Source organism: Saxophila tyrrhenica (genome assembly GCF_035928015.1).
Source record: "Saxophila tyrrhenica strain CCFEE 5935 chromosome Unknown scaffold_6, whole genome shotgun sequence".
Taxonomy (NCBI): Eukaryota; Fungi; Ascomycota; class Dothideomycetes; order Mycosphaerellales; family Extremaceae; genus Saxophila; species Saxophila tyrrhenica.
The window spans coordinates 1108593-1131905 of record NW_027041738.1 but is presented as its reverse complement, the minus strand read 5'-3'; the positions used below and the strand labels follow the sequence as shown (position 1 = coordinate 1131905).

At 55.1% G+C, this 23313-nt stretch overlaps 13 protein-coding genes across 13 annotated transcripts; 5 read left to right on the top strand and 8 right to left on the bottom strand.

Moving 5' to 3' along the window:
- Nucleotides 1–544: 544 nt before the first annotated feature.
- Nucleotides 545–1624, bottom strand: LTR77_004519 (uncharacterized protein; the record flags this gene model as incomplete). Its single annotated transcript, XM_064801773.1, has 1 exon — nucleotides 545–1624. The coding sequence occupies one exon, from the start codon at nucleotides 1622–1624 to the stop codon at nucleotides 545–547; it is 1080 nt and encodes a 359-aa protein (XP_064660403.1).
- Nucleotides 1625–2294: 670 nt separating this feature from the next.
- QCR7 (Cytochrome b-c1 complex subunit 7) lies at nucleotides 2295–2920 on the top strand (the record flags this gene model as incomplete). The annotated part of the gene is made up of 4 exons (XM_064801772.1): nucleotides 2295–2410; nucleotides 2490–2598; nucleotides 2667–2720; nucleotides 2807–2920. The coding sequence occupies 4 exons, from the start codon at nucleotides 2295–2297 to the stop codon at nucleotides 2918–2920; spliced, it is 393 nt and encodes a 130-aa protein (XP_064660402.1).
- A 542-nt stretch (nucleotides 2921–3462) lies between these two features.
- Nucleotides 3463–4700, top strand: MAG1 (3-methyladenine DNA glycosylase; the record flags this gene model as incomplete). Its single annotated transcript, XM_064801771.1, has 2 exons — nucleotides 3463–4607; nucleotides 4661–4700. The coding sequence occupies 2 exons, from the start codon at nucleotides 3463–3465 to the stop codon at nucleotides 4698–4700; spliced, it is 1185 nt and encodes a 394-aa protein (XP_064660401.1).
- Nucleotides 4701–5003: 303 nt separating this feature from the next.
- LTR77_004516 (uncharacterized protein) lies at nucleotides 5004–6257 on the top strand (the record flags this gene model as incomplete). Its single annotated transcript, XM_064801770.1, has 1 exon — nucleotides 5004–6257. One exon carries the CDS (start codon nucleotides 5004–5006, stop codon nucleotides 6255–6257), a length of 1254 nt encoding a protein of 417 aa, XP_064660400.1.
- A 296-nt stretch (nucleotides 6258–6553) lies between these two features.
- On the bottom strand, nucleotides 6554–7330 carry ALG14 (UDP-N-acetylglucosamine transferase subunit; the record flags this gene model as incomplete). The annotated part of the gene is made up of 1 exon (XM_064801769.1): nucleotides 6554–7330. One exon carries the CDS (start codon nucleotides 7328–7330, stop codon nucleotides 6554–6556), a length of 777 nt encoding a protein of 258 aa, XP_064660399.1.
- A 456-nt stretch (nucleotides 7331–7786) lies between these two features.
- NEM1 (Nuclear envelope morphology protein 1) lies at nucleotides 7787–9408 on the bottom strand (the record flags this gene model as incomplete). Its single annotated transcript, XM_064801768.1, has 2 exons — nucleotides 7787–7932; nucleotides 7986–9408. The coding sequence occupies 2 exons, from the start codon at nucleotides 9406–9408 to the stop codon at nucleotides 7787–7789; spliced, it is 1569 nt and encodes a 522-aa protein (XP_064660398.1).
- Nucleotides 9409–9929: 521 nt separating this feature from the next.
- On the top strand, nucleotides 9930–11396 carry GCD7 (GCD complex subunit gcd7; the record flags this gene model as incomplete). Its single annotated transcript, XM_064801767.1, has 1 exon — nucleotides 9930–11396. One exon carries the CDS (start codon nucleotides 9930–9932, stop codon nucleotides 11394–11396), a length of 1467 nt encoding a protein of 488 aa, XP_064660397.1.
- A 67-nt stretch (nucleotides 11397–11463) lies between these two features.
- On the bottom strand, nucleotides 11464–12438 carry LTR77_004512 (uncharacterized protein; the record flags this gene model as incomplete). The annotated part of the gene is made up of 2 exons (XM_064801766.1): nucleotides 11464–12344; nucleotides 12405–12438. 2 exons carry the CDS (start codon nucleotides 12436–12438, stop codon nucleotides 11464–11466), a joined length of 915 nt encoding a protein of 304 aa, XP_064660396.1.
- A 280-nt stretch (nucleotides 12439–12718) lies between these two features.
- On the top strand, nucleotides 12719–13852 carry LTR77_004511 (uncharacterized protein; the record flags this gene model as incomplete). Its single annotated transcript, XM_064801765.1, has 2 exons — nucleotides 12719–12811; nucleotides 12860–13852. The coding sequence occupies 2 exons, from the start codon at nucleotides 12719–12721 to the stop codon at nucleotides 13850–13852; spliced, it is 1086 nt and encodes a 361-aa protein (XP_064660395.1).
- A 306-nt stretch (nucleotides 13853–14158) lies between these two features.
- On the bottom strand, nucleotides 14159–15367 carry LTR77_004510 (uncharacterized protein; the record flags this gene model as incomplete). Its single annotated transcript, XM_064801764.1, has 2 exons — nucleotides 14159–15082; nucleotides 15119–15367. 2 exons carry the CDS (start codon nucleotides 15365–15367, stop codon nucleotides 14159–14161), a joined length of 1173 nt encoding a protein of 390 aa, XP_064660394.1.
- Nucleotides 15368–15650: 283 nt separating this feature from the next.
- Nucleotides 15651–16735, bottom strand: LTR77_004509 (uncharacterized protein; the record flags this gene model as incomplete). The annotated part of the gene is made up of 2 exons (XM_064801763.1): nucleotides 15651–16582; nucleotides 16663–16735. 2 exons carry the CDS (start codon nucleotides 16733–16735, stop codon nucleotides 15651–15653), a joined length of 1005 nt encoding a protein of 334 aa, XP_064660393.1.
- A 743-nt stretch (nucleotides 16736–17478) lies between these two features.
- LTR77_004508 (uncharacterized protein) lies at nucleotides 17479–18657 on the bottom strand (the record flags this gene model as incomplete). The annotated part of the gene is made up of 1 exon (XM_064801762.1): nucleotides 17479–18657. The coding sequence occupies one exon, from the start codon at nucleotides 18655–18657 to the stop codon at nucleotides 17479–17481; it is 1179 nt and encodes a 392-aa protein (XP_064660392.1).
- Nucleotides 18658–20786: 2129 nt separating this feature from the next.
- Nucleotides 20787–23284, bottom strand: CEX1 (Nuclear aminoacylation-dependent tRNA export pathway component; the record flags this gene model as incomplete). Its single annotated transcript, XM_064801761.1, has 4 exons — nucleotides 20787–22236; nucleotides 22286–22917; nucleotides 22975–23112; nucleotides 23165–23284. 4 exons carry the CDS (start codon nucleotides 23282–23284, stop codon nucleotides 20787–20789), a joined length of 2340 nt encoding a protein of 779 aa, XP_064660391.1.
- Between the last annotated feature and the right edge of the window lie 29 nt (nucleotides 23285–23313).

Sequence of the window (23313 nt, the reverse complement as noted above, 5' to 3'; positions counted from 1 at the left end):
ATGTTAGGCTGTTGTAACATACATCTGGCGGCGTCATGGGTAGATGGTGTCACATGCGACACCGGCGCCACGTATTCTGCTCGGTCGTGGTCAGTCGAGTTTGCTCGTCGATGTTGTGGCCCAGTGAGCTTCTTACCTTACACGAATGAGGATTCCCGTCAGACGTGGTTCGCAGTCAACTCGCTACTCCACGGATTCGGCTCGAGCGCTCATAACCATGCTCACATCGTTGGTTAGTAGTCAATCCACCGGTTAGTACGATCCATTGCCTCGAAATGGTCAAGAAAGCTGGATGACAAGCGTTCATAACAATGATAACGATACGTTCTCAGGTAAAAGCCCTCCCGCCTTCCCAAGTTGGCCACTCATAGCAGCTATCCAGGCACCGCAAGCACCTTGCTCAAACCCACGAGCACACCCGAATGCTGCAATGGTATCATCACACCGCCAACATTGAACGCCAAACTCCCGTCACATGCATCACTTTCAGCACGTTCGCTATCCGCTCTTTCCCATTTCGGAGCGATGAGAGAAGCTTAAAAGCTTAACTCCACTTCCTGTCCGATCTCAAAGAACCCCCGTCTTCCTCCCTCTCCATCTGCCTGCCCTCCTCCTGCAGCCTCCCGATCGTGGCCTTGATGCTCTCGAATGTGAGCATTGTCGTCATGGCCGCCGGTACCGCACGGATCATGTTCGTGCCCATGCCATTGTAGAAGGCACGCCAGCCCTCTTCCTGCAGGATGATGCGACAAGTCCTAACCACGCCTCTGTAGCGCGGTTGGTAGCGCATGCCGTCCGTGGTACCTAGCGCGCGGCCTTTGCTCATGTTCTGGCTGTGGTGTGATCCAGAGACACCATTAGTAGACTCGGGCTGAAGATGTCGCTGTTGCGTCTGAAGTCGGGTGCGAAGTACTTCGTGAGGGTAGGTGGCGCTTGTCGCGCAGACTTTGGAGAGGAGCGTAGCCGAAAGGATACCGGCGACATTGGTCCAAGATTGGTGGTCCTGGGAAGGTACGGCTCCCATCTCGAGGCCAGTGAACTTCTGCTTGAAATACTCGTACAGTGGAAATTGGATGGCGACATGCGTGAGTCCAAGAAGAGCGGGTGCAAGGCCGGAGTAGAATGCGCCGATGCCTTCCGAGCGATACATCTTCCGAGCCGCATCGAGGGTGTTGTTGTAGTGCCAGGGCGTTCGATGCCCATCGCTGGCGGTTCGGGAGACCTGCGACATCAGTCGAGTCTTGATGACCCATATTGGGTTGGTAACAATGGTGCTGCAGCCGCCAGCGACCAGCGAGGCGTATATTCTCGGGAGCCATTTGTCACCTTCTCTTGCACCGTAGTGATGTGCAATGAACCACTCTCGGCTGCTGTCATATACCGCCATGTACACCGCCCATGTTGGTAGATAGCCCAGTAGCATCGGGCCCAGACCCCGATACATGCCCTTGAGTCCGTCCTGCCGTATGATCGTTCGGCCCGTGCCCAGCAATCCTCGGTATATCGCACTTGCTGGCGGTCCCTTCTGCTGTGATGCTGAGCTCGAGAAGGAGCCTTGAGCCTGCAGCTTTGTCTTGATGACGTCCAATGGGCAGGTCACTATCCCACTGGCTACGCCAGCCATTGCGCCTGAAAATGAGTTCACCACGCCTGGTGAGAGCCCGGTCGTCCATCTTGCGAGCTTAGGATAGGGTGTGTTCTGCTTTAGGGTCTCACGTGCTTGGGTGGTTAGGTCTGGCGGGCCATGGTCGTGAGTGTCGGAGTCTGAGGAATTTCTAGGCATTGTCTGCATGGCCTGCGAGGGCTATCGAATGGATGCTGATGTCGCTGACATGCTTGAATGACCGTCCGTAGGTCGTTGTAGCCGGCCGCTTGCGCCCTCTTCCTCTTATCACCCAGCTCTTCCTTCTCAAGTCCCCGCAGGACCGGCTGAATATTTTCGTTGCTCCTCCCCCATGAACCGCTTGTCGGTATGCGGCAGGCTCGACCAGAGCAAGCAGTGTAGGGCAAGACTGCTGGCTTGGAGGGCTCAATCAGGGACTCGGCAGGGTGGAAGTGGAAGCATGAGGTCGGTGAGGTCGAGATCGAGAGCTTTGAGGTCGAGACGAGCTGCGACGATGCCGGCTTTGCAGGTGGGGACTATTGATGGACCGTGCATATATGGCACGTGACTCTCTATCCGGCCCATCCCGTCTAGCTTGGGAATCGAGCGACCTGCAGCAAAGATTCATAGACGTCCAGATTCCCGCATCGCCAGCCATTGGACATCCCACACACCCGACAACACCGCAAAGATGTCTGTACCGTCAATGGCTAACTTCATCGTCAAGCGGCCCTGGCTGTCGAGGTGGATGGTGCCGCTGTCGAAGTGGTACAAGGACGCCGCTGGCTACAGGAAGCTTGGGTTGAGGTATGCGACGAGCATGGAGAGCCGACTTCGTGTCGGTACGCTGGTCCGAACGAGCTCTGGCTGACACATGACTATATAGGTCCGATGACCTGATCCCGGAGGAGAACGAGATTGTGCAGCTGGCGATCAAGCGACTCAGTCCAAAGGAGGCATACGACCGGGTGTACCGTATGAGGAGGGCGTTCCAAGTGCGTACACGGAAACAGAAAGAGGAGCTTCGCCCACGACGGAATACATACGCTGACCTACGATACAGTGTTCTCTACAGCACCAGTTGCTCCCCAGACAGGAGTGGACATCAGATGAGCAGGTATGTGGTCTCTGTGCTTGAAGCCGCACAATGGTCGCGAAGGCAAAAGGTCTTGAGAGAATATACTGACACAAAGATCCCCGCAGGACTACCAATACCTCTCCCCCATCATCGAGGAGATCGAAAAGGAGCGGTCGGAGCGTGAGGACTTGGAGTCCATGGTGATCAAGAAGCCCCAGCCTGGCAGCAAGGTGAAATAGTGGAGAGTCGGCTAGAGGATGACGGGATGCGAAGACTCGTGTATATACTTTGGCGATAGTCTTTGCATCGGCGCTTTTGCGGTGGCATAGATATTAGGAGGCTGTACCATATCTCAAAGACGAACGTCTGTGCACCTGGAAGTTACACAGTATCAGTGACCACAGCCCTCAATTCGCGCTCACATCGTAACCAGGCATTGTGCGATCCTCACCCTCCGCCCTTCTCACTCCTCTTTCAGCCCACGTGAGCCCGCGCCGCTAGCGTGATATTGCCTTGGCTTCTCCTCTGACTCGACGCCTGATGATAAAAGCCTTCCACTCAATCCAACATACCTTTGAAAAAGCCCCCATCTCAAGCCTGTACCATCTGGTTGGCTGTTCGCATAGTCAAGATATCGTTCAAAAGGCTGGCTCGTAGGCCTTGCTCTCTGCTGAAGTTGCTGGGCAGCGCAAGCCCGTATAGCATTGTCAGCCACCCAGGGCCAGTGGCGTCATCAGTAAGGTCGAGGCTACATCAACATCAGCCTACACCGATCAGACCAATGTCAATGCGACGCTCAGCTCGTGTCCAGACGCAGCCTGTTACTGAGAAGGAACTTCCCAACGGACTGGTCGCTGAAGCGGCTGCACCACCATCGAAGAAACGAGGCCGCAAGACCAAAGCTACGGAGGACATCGCCTCCACCGCTATCGCACAGGATGGCATCTCAGCAGACACGGACGCAGCAAAAGCTGCGATGCCACCACCCCCTACAACGCCGAACAAGCGGCGGAAGGTGGCAAAGGTCGAGACTACTGTGCCTCCCATTACGCCCACACCCTCTGCGATTGGGATGATGACGAGCAATAGCGTACTTAGACCAGGCTACAGTACCGGAGACATAGATGATGCGACTCCGCCGCCGCCCGACAGGCCAGCTGAGCCCCATCATACCAATGCCGCCCTGGTCACTCCAGGCGGTACGCAGCATCTGCCAGTCTACAGCAATTTTGAGGACACGCCATCAAAACCTGGTGTCAGGCCAACTACGACGACGGGATGCCTACTGGATCAGGCATGCGCACATCTCATCAAAGTAGACGCTAAGCTGAAGCCGGTCATCGACAAGCACCACTGCCGCATCTTCTCTCCCGACGGACTGGCCGAGAGCATCGACCCATTTCGTTCACTGGCTTCTGGCATCATCTCACAGCAGGTTTCAGGTGCGGCAGCGAAGAGCATCAAGCAGAAGTTCGTTGGTTTGTTCGAACCCGATGAATGTCCAGCTGGCTTTCCTCCTCCTGGCGTAGTCGCTGAGACAACCATCACCCGTCTTCGTGAGGCAGGGCTCTCGCAGAGGAAAGCAGAGTACATCCAAGGCCTGGCACAGCGGTTCGCCAATGGGGAGCTCACCGTCGAGATGCTCACGAACGGCTCTGATGAGGAAGTGATGGAGAAGCTTGTCGCTGTCCGCGGGCTTGGGAGATGGAGCGTAGAGATGTTCATGTGCTTTGGCCTGAAACGGATGGACGTCTTTTCGACTGGGGATTTGGGCGTGCAGAGAGGAATGGCTGCGTTCGTCGGACGGGATGTGGCGAAGCTCAAGGCGAAGGGTGGGAAGTGGAAGTACATGAGTGAGAAGGATATGCTGGAGATCTCTAAGAAGTTCAGTCCGTATCGGAGTCTGTTCATGTGGTATATGTGGCGGTAAGTGATGCAGTGAAGACATTGCTGGAGATGAGAGCTGACGATTGTGGTAGGATCGAGGATGTGGAGGTTGACGCGATGCAGGACGCTTGAAGATGCGAGCTTGGCCTGTCACATGTTGCGCTTCACTTGCTCTTCGTCCACTTGTGGCTCACTTGCTTGTGGTTCACTGCTCTTGATTCACTGCTGCTTCACAAGGCTTATGCTCAAGCTCAGACGTCATACTCATGCTCACGTGGCCAGATCCGATCAGTATAAGTTTCTTGACAACCAGGCTTTCCAGACTTCTTCCTTTCCACCAACTATCCACCGATCATTTTCATAATTCGACCTTCCAGGCTGAGAACGAACGGCCCTAGTCGTGACTGCTTAGACACCACTCTCTAACCGAACACCATGGCTAGCACAACAATGGTCAAATCTCCTTCAATCAAGGCAAGGATCAGAACAGCGATCGCACCATGGCGACTCGGGGAAGATGAGCCGGACTTCACCTATGAGCAGCTGGTCGTTATGGCAATCCTGATGAATGACGGGGAAGCTTCAGAGGTTGAGATCCATAAGTGGGTATTGGACACGTTCTCGTTCTACCGTGAGCAACTTGCTCGAGCACTCCGAGTGTCTACCAGAAAAGAGAGGTGGAATCATAGTTTCCAAGACTACTTTCCACACACATTCCACCACGGACTCAATCTAACATTTCAGGGATTCGAGACGCCACTGCGGGAAGTCATGTATGAAGGCAGCGGTAGTGATACCAGTGACAGTGGCGACGACGAGAACGACGGCCGGATCTTCTCGGTCACGGATGCAGCAGGTGCTGAGTTCTTGTGTCCGATCTTCCCACATCCTCCCCGCGCTATCGACACATCAGCCTTCGACTTCTTTGCGCTACCTGCCGAGTTGAGGGGCGCCATATATGGAATAGTGTTCTCGTATCCGAAATCAGGATTGGCTACGCAGTTATGTCGCAAGAGAGAGCCCTTCTACGTCTCTTCTCGGACAAGGGAATACGAGCATGCTGTCAGCTGGGAAGATTGCGACATCTTACAAGGAGCTCGGAATAGCGAGACTGCTATTCGCACAAGACCAATGGAAGACATCCTGGAGCCACTGCTTGTCAGCAAGCAGTTCTACGCTGAAGCCATGCCTGTGTTCTATCGCACTAACAACTTCCACGCTACATCAACCTCAGTGCTGTATCATATGCTCATACGGATGGCGCCGAATCGACTTCAACATCTGACGCAGATATCATTCCAGTACCACGGTAATTTTGGCACGGAGACTACCAAGGCATTCGCTATCCTCGCTCAGCTCGACCATCTTAAGAAGCTCGATATCTTCGCCAATAAACAAGAATGGATTGGAAGGGGCAGCTTCGTGCCTTCATCTAAAAGATACTCCTCCGTCATGAACATGGACGGTGTAGACAAGTTGCGTGCTATCAGGGGACTGGATAGAGTCACCTTCCACGGGAGTCCGACACTCGAGCGCGAGCTGAAGCCGGACATGTTGAAGCCCAAGACCAAGAAGAAGTCGACCCGTGCGGGCACGAAGCGCAAAGGGGACGGTCGCGAGCATCCTCTGACCTTTGTTGTCAAGGAGGCGAAAGCTAAGAAGCCAAGGCGTACATACCAGTCTGGGTGACGGAACCTACCGAGCGGTGGAAGTGCTACCCGGAAGCTCGTGCCGGCGGAGGCAGCATCTTGAGCCGGAGGCGTGGGCGGTTGGAGGTACGAGGCAGGCCAGTATGGTGACATGCGGCTGCGAGGAGCGGGTGGCGTCTTCACAAAGGGCCAGCATCATGACCGGACTGGCTTGCAGAATGGTGACTTGAGGGGTGCGAGAGGGCTACTTTAGGGGGTATTCTTGTGCCCAGACCTGACGGAAGGCAGCTTTCTCAACGGCGGTTCTTGATTTCATAGCAGAGTGACTACTTAATATTAAACAAGCACACCTAAAAACTCCCTGCTACCCCTCCCACCCTTCGCAAGCTGCGGCCACTGCACCACAAACCGATCCGCCACCCCTTCCAGCAGGTTTCCAGACAGACTCAACTTCTTGACCCGTGCCCATGACTCTACGTAGACCGTCCGCATCTTCCCTCGCGAGTGGCAGTTTCGCACGTTGAAGAAGCGCAATAAGACTGCCGTGAAAACGATAATTGTAGCTGTTGCAGGGCCGTTGCAGAGGATTATGTCCGGGAAGTCTCGGCCTGATCTGGAGCAGCCGAGGAGGAGCCCGAATGTGGCGAAGAGGCAGCGGAGGCTGGATATAGGTGCCGTGTAGATGGGTTGGTGTATCTCTCTTGCTCGAGGGACGGTCAATATTTGTGCTCGCTGTCGCTGGGACCCACTCGCGGTTGTGCCATTTCCAGAAGCCATGTCCTCGAACGCTCGAGCGCGCTGCGCGGAAATGCTGTCGCCAGAGCTAACAACCCAAGTCCGGTGCTTAAATCGCTTCCACTCAAATCGCCGGGTCGTCTCATCTTCATTGACAGCCCGCTCCAGCATGGCGACCATTTCTGCCGTGTGGCCGCCACTACCCAGGACGATGAGGAGATGAGCGGATCCAGCCCGGTTGAGTTCCGAAGGCTTGAGCCGGTGCGGGCTCAATATGATGGAGAGGCGGACAAGGATCAGACTGACGATCGCAAGGAAGCATGTGAAGGCGAAGATGAGGTAGGTGAGGGTGAACCTCACGGAAGAAGCGGAGGCCATGGTGGTAGGGGTGCGCACATTGATGAGGATGTTATCGTGGTTCCATGGCTGGTGGAATCCTCTGAGGATTTCACTGACGCTTCGTCATTGGTGAACGTATTGTCGGATTTAAACGAAGATGAAGTGAAACGAGGTGGGTCTTTAAGAGGTGAAGTCGACACCTGACTCGAGTGGCATTGCACGAACAACACATCATGAGAGCTGTCCACAATGGGCTACACATCTCTGCAACAACACATGCACGTGCTAACGAGAGAGAAGTCGGAAGCAACGGTATGTCAACCACTAAACTTTCCATCTGTACACATGCCACTGTTGAAGACAAATCATACAGTACAGCCAGCCAGCTCCCGTTTACCATCTTCAAAATCCCACAAGTCCCGCAAATATTTCATGCCACTCCAGATGCGCCATCGCTGTGAACATTGCCTTACTCGAAAAGTGATCTCCATCATCTCACGCCTGCTGCGCCTGCCCTTGCCGCAAAGCCAGCAGCGCCCGCACATCAGTCACATACTGCAGACCCTCCAGCAGCGGCACCAAATGTATCAGATCGTTGTCCGTGGGATCGCTGATCCAGCCTTCGATCGGAATGGCATTATCTGTTTGCAAGTCAGCTATTGTCGCTCTCGATAAAGAGGGGCGATCAGCTCACCTTCATGAAAAATATAACTCATCGGACTGTTATCCAAAATCATCACCCTGCTCAAGTCCGGCTCGACCTGCGCCAAGTCCTTGATATACGCCCCGTTTCGCAGCGTACAGTGCTGCCGGTAGTACCTCCCGCCGAAATACTTTCTTTCTCGCTCTAGCCAATCGATCACCGGATCCGCATACTCCTGCACTGACGCGGTGAAAGCGACGAGGTTGTACCATTTGCTCACTTTGCGCAGGAAGTCGTGGCAGCCGGGTCGTTCGTGGACGTAGTAAAGGATCGGGACACCAGAGCCGAACTGAGACGGAGGTGCCTGCGAAGTAGTAGTAGGAGAGGATGGAGTAGGAACGGCACCGCCGAGGCGCACTTCGACCATGTGGCCGGTGCTCATGCGGCCGCCTTTAGCCATGGAGTGGATGAGAGTCTCATCAAGATCGATGATGAGAGTCTTGCGGGGTGTATCGGGAGAGTAGGCGAGCGTATAGGAAGGTTGTCGACGGGGTACTAGTGGTCGAGGAGGAGCAGGAGCGCGCGGGTAGCGGGTTAGCTTGGTTGCGTGGCCGGCAGGGGAGGAGGGAGATTTGAGGGCTTGGGCTACGTCGTCCAGGTTGCTGGGTTGTGATGTTGAAGACTTCTTCTGTGGTTGGGTGGTGGAGGACTTGGCCGTACGTCGTTTGCGGACCTCGTCGTTTGACTGAAGCCTGACTTTCATACTACGTCTCTGTGGTGCTGCATCGGCATTGCTTTGCTGTGCAGCTGCCGTCCGAGAGCGGGTATGCCGGGCAGGACTGTCGTCGTTCTTCTCGCCCTCACCATCCGATGAAGCCAATGTGCTAGAGGACGCATTGCTGTCTACTGATGTCGATCGCCTACTTGATCGATGCGACTGTCGCGACTTCTTCTCCTCCGTCTCCAGGGCGCCACTCAGACCAACAGCTTGGGTAGTAGACCTCCGCCGCCGCCGTAGCATCAAGTTCTTGAAGTTGCGCAGAGGTAGGATGGCGGAGAAGTGGCCTTGATCATCGTAGAAGCAGGCAATCACATATCGACCTGGCGCGGTGATTGTAGTGAAGACCACTTGTACACCGTGGATGACCGCCTGTCCAATGCGCTTCGGAATGGCCCAGAGCCTACTGCCTGGCGCTTCTTTGAAACCCGCGCCCTCTCCATCTGCCAGCAACGGCGTCTTCTCGTCCGCATCCTCCTCCGTCTTTGTAGGCGCATCCGCATCTCCCTGTTCGTGCGCCTGCTTCTCTCCCGTCCCGCTCAGCTTCTCGTCGATGCTCCCCATATCTAGTCTTCCACTCGACTGTTCGCCGTTACCATCCGAGCTGTTCGCATTGGCCAAGCTACTTGTGCGCGATCGCGGCGGAGACGGCGGGGGAGTGGTGGTCAACCTTGAGACGATGTTGAGGCTGTTCATGACGCTGAACATGCCCTCCAGCGCCTGTTCCGTACTATCCCTCCTCGGCAACCGGGGGTGAACGAGCGAATGTGGTAGAGGAGGCAGAGGGAAACACGTGGGCGCAACACCGCGGATGGGCTGAAGCTAAAGACGCCGCAGGACCGGGGGCGGCGTTCTCTTGTCGTGGTGGGGCCAAACTTAGCAACTACATCCCTGCCTCTCGCTATATCATTTTTTGACATTCACTTCATCTCGTGATTGAATAGCCCAGCACTCTCATACGGATTATAAGCTGTTCCAGAGCATCAGAAAACGACTACATCTGGCCATTGCGGAAGAGACAGCGCATCGACCAGCCTCGCGAAACATCTTCACGAGATTGACTCATATCCCCTGGTTGAGCACAAGAACGCGAAAAGATTCCACTTCATATGACATAGAAGTCAGAGGCTATCTATTCACACCAGCACACGACAGAGTAGTGCGACATCCATCACCAAGTCGAACCGGAACTTCTAGATCGAAAAGCATCCACGACAATGCCAGCCGCCACGGTGGGCCAGACACCGTCTCTGACGACCTTCCTCAAATCCCTCAAAACCAGCTCCGTCGAAAGCTCCATCGAATTGCTCGCGTCGCTGCTCAAGCGCCGACAGATCAAGAACTCCCGACAATGTGCCCTGGCCACGGCACAGCTGCTCCGTCGGGTTGTTGGCGCTGAGCGGATCAAGGATCCGCAAAAACTCATCGACCGGATCCGAGATGTTGGCCGGCGACTGGTAGCTGCTCAGCCACGGGAAATGGCGGTGGGTAATATCGTTCGCCGGGTCTTGGGCGTAGTGAGAGAAGTGGTGGAGGAACAGTTGGGAGACGACGGCAGTGGGAGCAGCGGGCCGAGCACGCCAACATCTCCTACCTCTCGCGCACCCAAACGACCCATGATCTCGCATACCTTCTCTAGCTTTACACCTCTGAGCCATGGAGCAGCAATGCCATACGATATGCATCCTCGCCCGGGCACGCCCGGCAGCAGTTCGCCATCTGGAGTGGACCGTTTGGCAGATGCCACTGCCGCTGCGCGAAGGCCAGGACTTGCGACTTCGGCTTCATACGCCAGTATAGCACCAACAAATGCCTCCCTCCTTAGCTTCTTGGAGCACCCTTTGGGCCGATCACCAGGCGCCACGCCACCGGCCACAAGCTCGCCTCGCATGACACCAGTTCAGAGCAGTATGGAACTGAATAAGGAGAAAATCGACATCAAGGCTGAAGTCATCGACGGCATAAAAGATCTCCTTGACGAGCTTGAGGTGGTCGACAGTCAAATCGCCGAGTCAGCCCTCGACCATATTCACAGCAACGAGACCATCCTCACTCACACATCCTCTCAAACCGTGCAGAAATTTCTGGCCACCGCAGCCCGGAAGCGCAAGTTTACCGTCATCCACGCAGAGGCTTACCCGAACGATCACGAGGCTACGCACGCCACCATCCTAAACGGTGGCAAGAAGTCTACTGGCGACGACGATGAAGTTGACGACCGCTGGAAGCCGTTGACCGCACTCGGCATCACCGTCATCATGATCCCGGACACCGCGGTTTTCGCGCTCATGTCGCGCATCAACAAGGTCATCCTTGCTCCCCACACCGTCCTAGCCAACGGCAGCCTTCTCGCAGCAGCAGGCGCCAGCACTATCGCGCTCGCCGCTCAAGCACACCGCGTACCTGTTGTTGTGCTCTCTGGCGTCTACAAGCTCAGTCCTGTCTATCCATTCGATACCCAGGAGCTGATCGAATACGGCGACCCTGGGAAGGTGGTGCCATTTGAGGAAGGGGAGTTCATGGACAAGGTGGATGTGGTTAATCCGGTCTACGACTGGGTGGATGCGGAGCTGGTGAGCCTGTACGTGACGAACCTGGGCGGTTGTGCACCGAGCTTCCTGTACAGGATCGTTGCAGATCACTATCGAATGGAGGATGTAGATTTGGGTGCGAAGTCGGGATAGGAGGGGAAGACGACAAGCTGAAGAGAGGAATTGCACTGGATTGAAATTATGCATCTTTCAACCGACGCTATCGATCCGCGCCACCTTCTACCTTCGCGCCCGCAATCTTACCTCCCAGGTACTCTTTCGCCATTTCACCAAACGTCATCCACTCAACACCCTCATGCTGGTTGATATACTCAATCATCCGCTCATGCATCAAAATCACCTGCGGCTTTCCCGAGACCTGCGGATGGATGCTCATCGGGAAGATAAAGGTATCATACTCCCTGTACCCGAAATCAAACTGCTCCTTCCACAACTTCTCGATCACCGCAGTATCCACGAACCCTTGTGCTCCCGCCCGGCCGGGGATGGGGTTGAGAGGAGGCCAATCGTCGATGTGCCAATTCGCCGGGATCTCGACGATGCTGCTCGATTTGATCTTTCCCATAGGTTTCATCCAGCTGTCCGCAGACTGGCTGTTATTCGTCTCGATCCAGGAATGCGAGTTATCCGGCGCAAAGTACATCTGAAGATCGTGGTGCATGAAGCTGTGATCGTACAGAATCCCAGCCTCCTCCAGCTGCGGTATCAGCTGCCTCGACGTCGACCAAGCCGGCGCCGTATAACCGAGCGGAGCCTTGCTACAGAAATCTGTCAATACGGAGATGGATTTGTCCAGCACGGCTTTCTGTTGCTCAGCGGAGAGGGTGGAGGGGTACTCGTGCGTGTAGCCGTGCAGGCCGATTTCGTGGCCATCATCGCGGACCTTGGCGAGTTGCTCTGGGAAGGATTCAAGGGTGTGTGCTGGGGTGAAGAAGGTTGCTTTGATGGAGTTGCGGGAGAAGAGCGTTAGCAGGCGGTCGAGGCCGACTGTGGCGCCGTAGATGCCTCGGGAGACGTTGGTTGGATTTTGGACGGAGCCGTCGGTGGTGTTGAGCCAGTTTGCTACGGCGTCGACGTCGACTGGGGTCTGGGTCAGTAAGTCTGAAGAGTATTTGACTGGAGATTGATAGGGATACTTACTGCCGTAGCCTACTAGAACTCGCTTCTTGGGCATCCTGAAAATTGCTAAAGTCACTTAGACTACTAACTTATGTCAACAAAGGATCACAGTCGAAAAGGCAATGACATTCTGAGAGTTTGATCTACAGCAGCTGTATTTTGAGCTTTCAGTGCCAACACTCCATACGCATATCTGCCCCGCATTGACGTATCACCCGAGTAGTAAGGAGCGGCGTATACCTGCAACGATATCGGACTTGACAGCTGAGCAGATAACACATCTTGTCAGTCGGCCTCGATATCAAACACTTCCAACACTCTTGAATGACACGACCATGGCGCCCTACCTCGGATCACCAGACGAGCCCGCCATCAACGGGATGAAGTTGAAGCTGCGACAGATCGAATGCAGCGGGACGCCATATGAGGTCTGTATTTCTCACGAAGATACAACAAGCCCTGCTAACAAGAATTAGATCGGCTTCAAACATGGCCGCGAAGCCACCTCCCAAGTCCACGGCACCATCGCCTTCTACACCTCCATGTTCCAAACCAGCTCCAAGCTTGAATGGCCCCAAGTTCGCCAAATCGCCATGGACTTCGAGCCCAACCTCCGCCGCAAATGGCCTCGCTATGTAGACGAGATGCAAGGTCTCGCCGACGGTGCCGATGTCGAACTCGCCGATATCATCGCCTGCAACGTGAGGACTGAGATCGCGTTTGGGATGTTTTCCGATGGATGTACTGCGCTGTCGTGGCGCACGGAGGGTGCGAGTTTTCTGGCACAGAACTGGGACTGGATGGAGGCGCAGAAGGCGAATCTTGTGGTTTTAACGATCAAGCAGGAGGGGAAGCCAGGGATCAAACTGGTGACGGAGGCTGGGTTGATTGGGAAGATTGGGTTGAACGATGCGGGTGTAGGGGTGTGTTTGAATGCTATTAGGGTTAAGGGGATGGACGCTACGAAGTTGCCCTGTCATCTTGGGCTGAGGATGGTGTTGGAGTCGAGAAGTAGGGAAGAGGCGGTGCGGAGGCTGGAGGAGTTTGGCATTGCGAGTTCGTGTCACATGCTCATCGCTGACGCGGAAGGAGGTATTGGGCTCGAGTGGAGTTCGTCGGATGTGCAGAAGTGCGAGATGAATGGCGAGAAGCAGGTTTTCCACTCGAACCATTTCCTGCTTGAACATCCGGGGGTTGGGGAGGACACGCAGTGGATTAAGGACTCTGGGTATCGGGTGACGAGGATTGAAGAGCTAGCAAAGCAGCTGAAGGGTGCTCCAACGAAGCAGAAGCTGTTTGAGATTTTCAAGGACGAGTCGAATTATCCTGGTGCGATCTGTCGGGCGCAGAAGGCTCCTTCGACTAGCGCGAGTCTGTTCAATATTATCGTGGATTTGAAAGCGATCAGGGGGGATGTTACGCTGGGACGACCCACGGAGCCAGAAGATTTTGTGCAGTTAGCGTTTTGATACCACTATTCATTGAGCCATCCGAAAGAAGCTTTTGAAGACGCCGCGACTGTGTACGGAGTGCATTGCGCTACTGGAACACTCCTGTGAAGCCGTGCTGTGAACGATTGCCCCCATGCGGTTCCTCTTCCTGCAAAGATTTCACCATCATCGTAAGCATACTCAACTGCATCTGTCGCTTTTCGCAAGGGGGCTTCCAGAATTTCCAATCATGCTACCGTTTCGATCGTCGTGTAGCGTCGACGTAGCTACTTCTGGCCTTCGCGTGAGCTTAACACCCTCGAAGAACCCATCAATCCTCGCCCTTCATATGAACCCATCATCGTTCCACTTCGGTCTCCCCTTCGCCTTCTTGCTTGTCCACACTCCGCCCAACACCTCCTCAGCGCTCTCAATCTTACGCTTCCGGCCATTTTCCTTCTTCTGCTCAATCTTCGGCTGCATCATCTCTGGTCTCAGCACACGCTCAAAGGTTGGACTACCATCAAAGTTGACGATTTCCAGCCCCCGGATCGTCCTCAACGTGCTGACGCCCCACATGCCCATGACGCTCTCGTACATCTTCTTACCCCTGAATGGAAGCCAGGATGCCTCGTCAGGTATGACTTTGATGTCTAGCCGGCGGAGGCGCTTCATCTTGGCAAGCATGGAGAAGGCTTTGGATGATGCCTTTTCCTCTCCGAAATAGCGAAAGGAGATGTGCGTGACATGCTCGAGCCTTTCGGGTGCAACGCAGGTCAGAAATCTCTCAAGCTCGGATGAGGACATGCAGTGGAAGTGGTTGATGCGGTAGAAAGTCGGCATAGCCTCGGCATAGAATTGCTTGTTGAGCAGTAGAGGGTTCAGGATGTCGCGCACTCGCATAGTCTCCATGCGATCCTTGCCAGAGGCCCCCCACTTCTTGTACCAGGCGTCCCAGCTGAACTGTTCATTCCCAGACTTGGAAAGTGTCTCGAAATGTCCATAGCAATGGAGGGTGCCCAACCCTGATTTTGGATACCCAAAGACCATTTCGTAGATCTTCTCTCTCAGCTCGGCCGGCAGCCCGAAGAAGTCGAATTTGGTGGGTTCCTTTTCAGTCGTGAACGGGAGAATGGATGCCAGAAGGAGTTCGCCTGTGACCGGAGAGACCGAGTAGTACTTGACGTCGCCTCTCTTTTCTTTACGCAGTGGTAATTCGAACCGGCAGAACAGCGTTTTGATGGAGTTGTGAATGTGGTAATACGAGCCCTAATTCTGGAATGGAAAGCCACGATTGGGATGCACCAGGAGTAGGGCGGCATGTTTGCGGTAGAAACGGAACGTCTCCAATGCCCAGATATGGATATCGTCCGCCGGAGCCTCCACGCCGTGCAGCAGAAGTGCCGTGACCAGGACTTGTAGTGGTGTGAAAGGTGGCTTCTCGTCCGACGCGCGCCACGGTGCGATTAATTCTTCGATCCTCTGGCGAATCTCCGGAGGCTTGACCACTGTGGTGTCAGCCAAGATGCTGGCCGCAGCCACCGCAGACTCCATGTCGAGCGTTGTTGTTAGGTGTGCAGGAAGGAGGACGAAGAGGTGTTGTAGCTTGTCACAAATGTGAAGTGATCGCCAAGGGAAGCAACCTCACCTGAAACGCACCTTCCACGTGAGATGCTGCGGCCGAAACCTTGTATCGAGCATGTGACATTTGTTACCAGTATCTGCCTCCCTAACGCCGTAACTCGCGGACTCGCTGAAACGTAGCATACAGGGGTATATTGTGCGGGACGAAACAGCGCGCTTCTTCACCTCATCTCTTCCTACCCTCCACCATGCCTCACCCCAGAAACGAATTCCCAAGCAGAGGCCCAATAACAGTCTTCTTCCCTTTCTTCGCCGCCTTCATCTCAGCGTACAGGCTCGGGTTTATTCCTTTCTTCAACAACTTCTTAATCTGTGCGTCTGACAGCCCGCTGGTATCGTAGTTGGAGCTCTGCCATCGGCCGTCCATATCAAAGGACCCGGAGTCTCCGTCGTCCGAGACGGTATGGTGGCTTGCGGTATCTTCGTGTCCGTCTGTTGACATCGAAACGCGCTCGCTTTGTTGGTCGACGGAGATGCGCTTGGTGATGCCAGGTGGAATGCCGCTTGGTATGCTTCTCATGCTGCCGTTGGCGCTTCTGCTATTGCTTGTGGAAGATGAGGTCGTGGATGTGTTGGTTCGCTGTGGTCGGAGAGGGGACATTGAATTCTGATCTTCTCGCGCACTGCCGTTCAGTGGTTGTTGCGGCCGCGGCAGTTGTACTGGATCGCATCTCTGCTGTGCGTATTTGTCCCGCCGGACTGTCCTCAGCTGCTTTATCTCGTCATCCCAAGCGACTTCTGAGCTCCCCGAAGACGTCGAGGAGCCCTGCGTAGTCGCAGTCCTATCCGAATCGATCGAGAACCGCGGCTCTTCCGGATACCCTCGGTTGGCATTGTCGTTATGAAAAGCGCTGATAGCATGTGTACTGCCGCGCGAAGAGCGGTCACCGTTCGATCGGTTGGCGGTGGAGTGCGATTGACCGCTCTGAATGCGAGTCGGTCGCGGACGGGAGAAGTTTACAGAAGCTCCGTTGGTTCCATTGGTGGCCGAGCCTGAGTTCGAATGTGAGCCCGAGTGTCGGGATGAGTCGAAGGATTCCTCGCTCTCTTCGCTGAGGCGAGGCAGAGGGTTCATCGCGGCGTACTCTCCGCCCAACGCATGTAGTTTCAGACGTGACGAAGTGACTGATAGAACCAAGGAACAGGCAAGACGAAGTCTGGAAAGGACCAACGTAGAGAGACAGAAAGACAGACAGCTACCGAACGGATCTCGCTCCACGCCGAGCAGCAGTCTTGGATGTCCCGCAAGACCACGAGGATATGAGTCGGGCACGTCATGATTGCTCGTAGTCGATTGGATGCGTGCCTGGATGCGCAGGGGTTTGACAATGGCATCCCCGCTAAATCGACCAGGAAGTCTGGGAATGTTTGGTACTAGCGACCGATAGACGGGAGATGCTGCCAATCGAGACAGCGCAACGGCTGGCGAGACTCTAAGTCTGGGTGGATCGTGGGGAGGCGTTGCAGGAAGCGAATCCTTCATCTGCATCCACCCGACCGGACACAATTCCGATGAGATTGTGTTGAACGGATGAGGAAGAAAAGATGGTATATGGCCATGGAAGAATAGCTGATACCGTTTTCAATGCTTTTAATGACCCATTTAACGCGCAAACACTTGTCCATACCATCTCATCCGCCTCGACTCGGTAGACGCAACCCTGATCTATATCGTATCGGGCTATTGGCTCCATCTCGCTTCCGCATCCTTCTCAACCAGATCAGATACAGATCCACCCAGATGACCCTTGATGCCGAGAAAGCGCACGGCTGCCAGGCTTCACCAGACCCGCACGCGGACCACTACGTTACCATCAACTTTACCTACAGCCCTGCACTGAAATGCCGCATCAGCTTCAACAGCAGGCAGAACGAGTTCAGGATAAAACAGGATGTCGAAGATTTCGGAGCAGAATCGTGTTCATAAACTGGACGAGCGTCGCTAAAATACTGTATCTTTCGCAACAAATAGAAGACCCAACTCCACGCTTCAAACACAAAACCACGACAGGTAGCAAATGTTATTGCTCCTCCCTCAAACCCCCCTGACTCCTCTTCTTCGCCGTCGTCTTCATCCCACTCAACCTCCCGCCCAACTTCTTCCACATCCCGGAGTCCCGCTTCGGGCTCTGTCCATCGCCGCCCGCCGCCCACGAACTCATGGGAGGTGTGGTGGGAGACTCCGCAGTAGGGCTGTCTGTGCTGCCGCTGTCGTCTGTCATGCCTGGTCCGCTGCCGGTGCCGGAGAGATTGTGCTCGGAGCCTGATGCCACCGCGTCCATGCTTGTGGTGCTGGAGATGGCGTGGGAGGGCGAGGAGGTTGATTGTGTGAGTTTGGCGCTGAAGCGGGATTTGTTTGATGTGGCGATGGGTGAGGGGGCTGATTTTCGGGAATTGGTGGACGGTGCGGAGTAGGAATGTGAGTGCGCTTGGACGGCGGTCTTGGGTGGTGGTGAGTTCCTTGCATGTCGGTTTCTTCGGACAACGCTCGATCGGTCTTCGTACGCTGTTTGTGGTACGTGTTCGTCTGAGCGGTTTGGACATGAAGATGCTGTCGGGTGTGCTGTTTGCGGGTACGCGCTGTTGAGGAAGGGCACCAACACCGACTCCTCCATCAGCTCGTAGATCTTCGCGACAGCCGTGTCCAGAGTTTCAGGTGCGGGCGGGTGTTCATCTGCAGAGTGCTCCAGCAGCGGATCCCGGACGTCTGAAGGTAGGTTGACCTCTCTTGAGCCGTTTGGCCGAATGTATGCGTCCACCAACCGCTCCCACAGTGCTTGAACGTACTCTTCGTCCTTCGTAGGCGGCGTGCCACTGCTACCGGCTCTCGACATCATCTTTGCGTAATGTTTCCTGTACCGCCCAGCATCCATTGTGAACTCCAACGTCTCCAGGCAGTGGTTGTTTGACAGATACGCCATGAACGCCGCCAACGTCCATGGCGATTCTGCTGTGTTTGCCAGTATCTCTCTTAGGTTCGGCCGTCGAGGGCAGTATGGGCCATGCACCGCGCTCGACTTCGGTATCGCGACCGACAGCGGTCTTGCGGGAGGTGTCTCGTCCGCCGACATCGACAGTAGGTCTTCGTCTTCTGTGTCTGATCCGGCGTTCGACGAGAATGCGGATGGTGGGTAGTTCAGCGAATCCTTTGAGCTAGTTGTGGATTGAGAGAAGAGTGATGACGGTTTGCGGACCAGCATTACCTTTTGGATCAGCGATCTGCCGCCCTTGTCGAAAATCGCAGGCTTGCGGCGATTCGACTGGATCTGTGTCAGCGGCTCGCGCTGAGGCAGAGGTATCGACGCCAGATTGGCTGCTGAGCAAACGCCAGCGACGTTATCGCGATGTGGTGTGGAAGAGTTGATGTTGTCGCGAGAACATGGGCTTGCAAGGTAGTAATGTATGTGGTATGCTGACAGGCGTCACTCTGTCTCGAGCAAGTGTCCTGGGATGGTGCTTGTGCTGCCTGCTACACTCGTGTACACCAAGGCAGGGTTCCGGGCTGTTGCTGGGTCGCTGTCGTGTCGCACTGTCGGGTATGTGCAGCGAAGGATGGGTTGCTTCTGTTGCACCAGATGGCTCTGCGCCCGCTGGGATGCGAAGTGGTTGGTCGAAGTAAAGTTTGTCGCTGCAAGGAGTTGCTGGTGTAATGATCGTTGTGGGCGTCGAGTGCTTATGATTGCTCGGAGAAAAGAATGCGGCCTATGCCGGTGGAGTCACAAATCTGGTGAGACGAAATCTGAGGAATGTAAACGGGCGCCAGGCTGAGACACAGTGACCGCCCTACGACCAACGCCGGGTGGATACGTCGCGCGTGCGGTGGTGTCGCCGCTGTAAGGCCGAAGTGGGTTATCTCGATGGTCCCCTCAGTCCCACGTAGCAATCAAGTCGTTCAAGATTAGTCAAGGAAGCGGTGTCGACACAGAGCGGAATCGACAATGTCCAGGAGGCGGTGCTTGGTCAGAAGGAGGGAATGGGCGTCTGTAGGAGCGACTTGCGTGAGGAGGCGAAGACGCCAATAAGCAGCGGGATCAGCGTCCCCCAAGCCCTTCTAGCGGCCTTCCATCAACCGGACGCCAATCACCCTCTCCACTCGCTCAGGCCCACCCCTGTGTGTGAAACTTCGACGAAGCTCCGAAGAATACGCTTGACTGGAGATGGCTAGAGTGATAAGCCAGCACCGTCAGAGGGACGAGACAGATCGTCGTTCCGAGCGCCACGCTGACTCCTCACTGGGTGCTGGCAGATATACACCTCATATTGCAGCGATACGCCTGGGAAGAGGCTTCGAAGACATATGTGATGCCGCAGAGTGCTTTTGGCACGCTGAGGCACAAACAGAACAGCGTGCAGCAGAGGGCGTCCTTCGCCTCATCCTACCGCGCAGTGCATGATGAGATGAAAGGGAAGAGAGCCGATCCCGATATCGCTAGGCTTTGTTGGCGTGGTTGGTAAAGATTAGATAGCCGTTTTAGATCCTCCATCGACGATTGTCTGTCGGAGAAGCACAATGATGGATATACCACGCACTCCATGACCAGCGGAGCCTCACCTTTGCGGCAAGATGCCCGCTGCGAGGGAGCGGAGAGCTCTACAGTAGACAGCTGATCCCCGGCGCCGAAGCTCGAGCAAAGCAAGGTAGCCCTCGAGCCTGCTCCAGCAAGCTCCAGTCCGAACGCCGTCTTGCTTCCTGCTGGAACGCCTCGAAAGCTTGACGGCGAGCTGTCTGCGAAGCTATCGCTGTTCCTGAAGGTATTCAATCCATCTCATGACACATCTAATCCCATCTCTACTCTGTCGCAGTCGCAGACGGACTCAACGGTGCCGCACAAGCGACGACCATCGGCAGACCTTCTGGAAGACAGCCACCAACACGCCATTGCCCGTGCGCCGCCCTACGAAAGCGCCGATCAGACGCACGCCGCCGGCGGTTTGGCACGCTAACGCATGGAACATTTTCCAGAACTTCCAGAAGCCTGCCGTTTCGGTCGCGCACGACGTCTATTGACATGGGACTGCCGGTGTTCGTACCTGGTCGTCGTGTTCCAGCGACACAAACCGCGTGCTTGGGTCTGAACAACTGGAAACACAACAAAATGACAGGTCGTTCTCGTTTCAGCCGCGCTCGTATTGCAGCCGCTTAGATTCGGGACGATGTTGCGTTGAGTGCTCCACCGGCAGTAGTGAAATTTCGTTGCAATTCCTGGCGGTGGAGCGAAAAGGAAAGACATGTAGTCACGAAAACTGCTTGCACGGGGGTATCGGAGTTCGTTTGCGTTGTTTCTATTGGGTATCATACTTTAGCAACCACTTGTCAACAACACCACTCTCACCCCCAGGCATCACCCCAATCCTCGTCCTCTTCTTCCTTGGACTGAGCCGACGGCTGTGGAACAGTGCGCGCCGCTGCAGTCGACGTGGCCGGTCGCACAGGGGCGCTGTTCCTGGTAGCTGCAGCCGGACGCGCTGCAGATGCTGTGGTGGTGGGTTTCTTTGCCAAGCCTTTGGGTAGCGGTTTCTTGCTGGCGGTCTTTGCTTGCGCTTGGGCGTTCAGCCAGCCTTCGAAGTCCGGCTCGCCTCCATCATCGTAGGTTACGCTTGAAGTGCTGGGCTTGGAAGTGTGGCTCTGGGATGCGGACGTTGGTTGGAGATCATCGTCCCATGCCGCGCTCGGATCGTCATCTATCTCGCCCCAGCCGTCACCAAAGTCTTCATCCTCAACTTGAGTAGCGATCGTTGCGCTGCGGACTCCTGTGGTGACTTTGGGGACGGTCGCTGCTGAAGGCGTGGAATGATTTGCGGGACGAGGTTGCAGACCGTTCACCGGCGGCGTTGATGTAGGCCGCTCTTGCGGTGTTGGTCTCGCGCCGTTACTGTTTGGCTGGATCTCCCCAGTTGCCGTACTGAGCTTGTTCGTGAATGAAGATATAGCCCATCCCAGTACCTGACCACCCATACCCGGCTGAGGTGTGCTGATTCGTGTACTTGGTGCAGATGCAGCTTCAGGGGGAGGCAGGATGGAATCTGGCAAGGTCGTACTGTACTTTCGCACTCGCTCGAGGTAGATGTTCAGTGTTTTGTTGGCTTGGTCTCGAATCATCTTCTCCTTGTCCACAAGAGCAGGACATAAAGCTGGCAGCATCTTCGTCGCGCAATCTTCTTCACTGAACATGTCAGCTGTCGCGGCTAACGCGAGAAGCGCGGCATTTCTAGCATGCACGAACGGATCCCGCAGTGCTCGTGAGAACGCAGCAGTGAGCACTTTCGCTCGAGAGCTGGGTCCAAGGTTGCGAGCGATCTTGCCAAGACAAATGGTAGTGTTGGTCCTGATGCCAGGCTGTTCGTCGTTCGCAGTCTTCGCCAGATGTCTCAAGAGCTCGCCGTTGATCACTCGATCTGATAGCTTTGGCACGACAACAAGCACAGCCTTTACCGTCTGCTCTCGGACAACGGGCGCCAGATCTCCAAATCCAGTCACCATTTGAGGGAAGATCTTGTCGCTCACGACCTTCTGGCTGAGATGATCGATCATCTGTGGCAGGTTGTCGAGCAGACAAACTCGCAAGGCACGATCTGGGCTGGTGAATAGCCGAATGATGACGGGCGTGATCTGCGTGTCGTATTCGTCTTCTGATAGCTTCGCGGCGATTTTCATGACCAGGCTAAAAGACTTTGCGCCGCCTCCGCCGAACTCAACGGACTTGAGCAGCTCGGGCAGTACCTTGACTTTGAAGAATTCTTCCGGGAAGTCATCGGTCTCAGCGACAGTCTCGAGCTCACTGCGAAGGGTCAGTCCAGTAACACGCGCATACTGCAGGCATATCTCACCCCAAGAATTCATCTTTTTCAGAGTCACTCTTCAGTCCAAGGTTTTCGATGCCCTCGGACAATTGTATCAGTGCTGTGTCAAAGTAGCCCCCACTTCTGCTGCCCTGCTCCAAGAAATGTGCAACGCTCAATCTCATCTTGGGCGCAGCGTGCGTCAACGGCTTGTAGCTAGTTTGCATCTGCAGAGGCACGTTCTTCGTAGTTCCAATCTGCTCCGAGCCAGAGAAGCCACCGTTGAACACTTCTGATATTAGTATGCCATAGTCGTATGCATCCACCGCATGAAGCGGGTTTGTCCGAACACTCTGCCAACTGCCCTTGGCCACTTCCGGAGGCGTGTAGCGTCCAATATCCGGGACCAGACTGCCTTGCGAGAACATCACAGCATCGTCCTCTTTCATGGAACTCAGTATCTCCAGCCCTCCTACCTTCCACTCCCCGCTTTCGCTCGTAAAGATCGATGAGGCTCGTACATTGCCGTGAATGGAGGAGGCTTCGCTGTTGACGAATTTAAGCGTCTTCGCGACGTTGTATAAACCCCATAGTAGACTCTGCTCGGAGAGTGCTTTCCGTCTCGTTGACCAGTTCAACGGCGTGATGCGTTCAGTGGCAATGTAGATGATTGTGTCTGTCTGCCTTGTCATCTAGTGAGCCTTGCTCTTCCTCTTGTGATCCTTGCTCAAACCCACCTCAAGCGTATCTAGCACTTTGATGATGCCTGGATGTCTGATTGTTCGGAACTTGCGGAGCGCATTTCTTGCCAGTGCTAGCCGTGACTTGTTCGCATTGATGTCGAAGGAGAAGATGCTGCATCGCGAGCCATCCTCCTGGGAGACCGTAAGCTGGCGAATCCGTTTGATGGTATTACACCATGCTTACCCTCCTCGTGCCATTGTGTAGTGTCCATATTGACTGGTCGATATCAACTCGATCGCCGAAGGAATATGGAAACGCTGGCCCTTTTGCTATGGAAGCCACTGCTGATTTGAGGAAGTCCATGTCGTGGTCTCAATGGAGAGAGGGTCCCG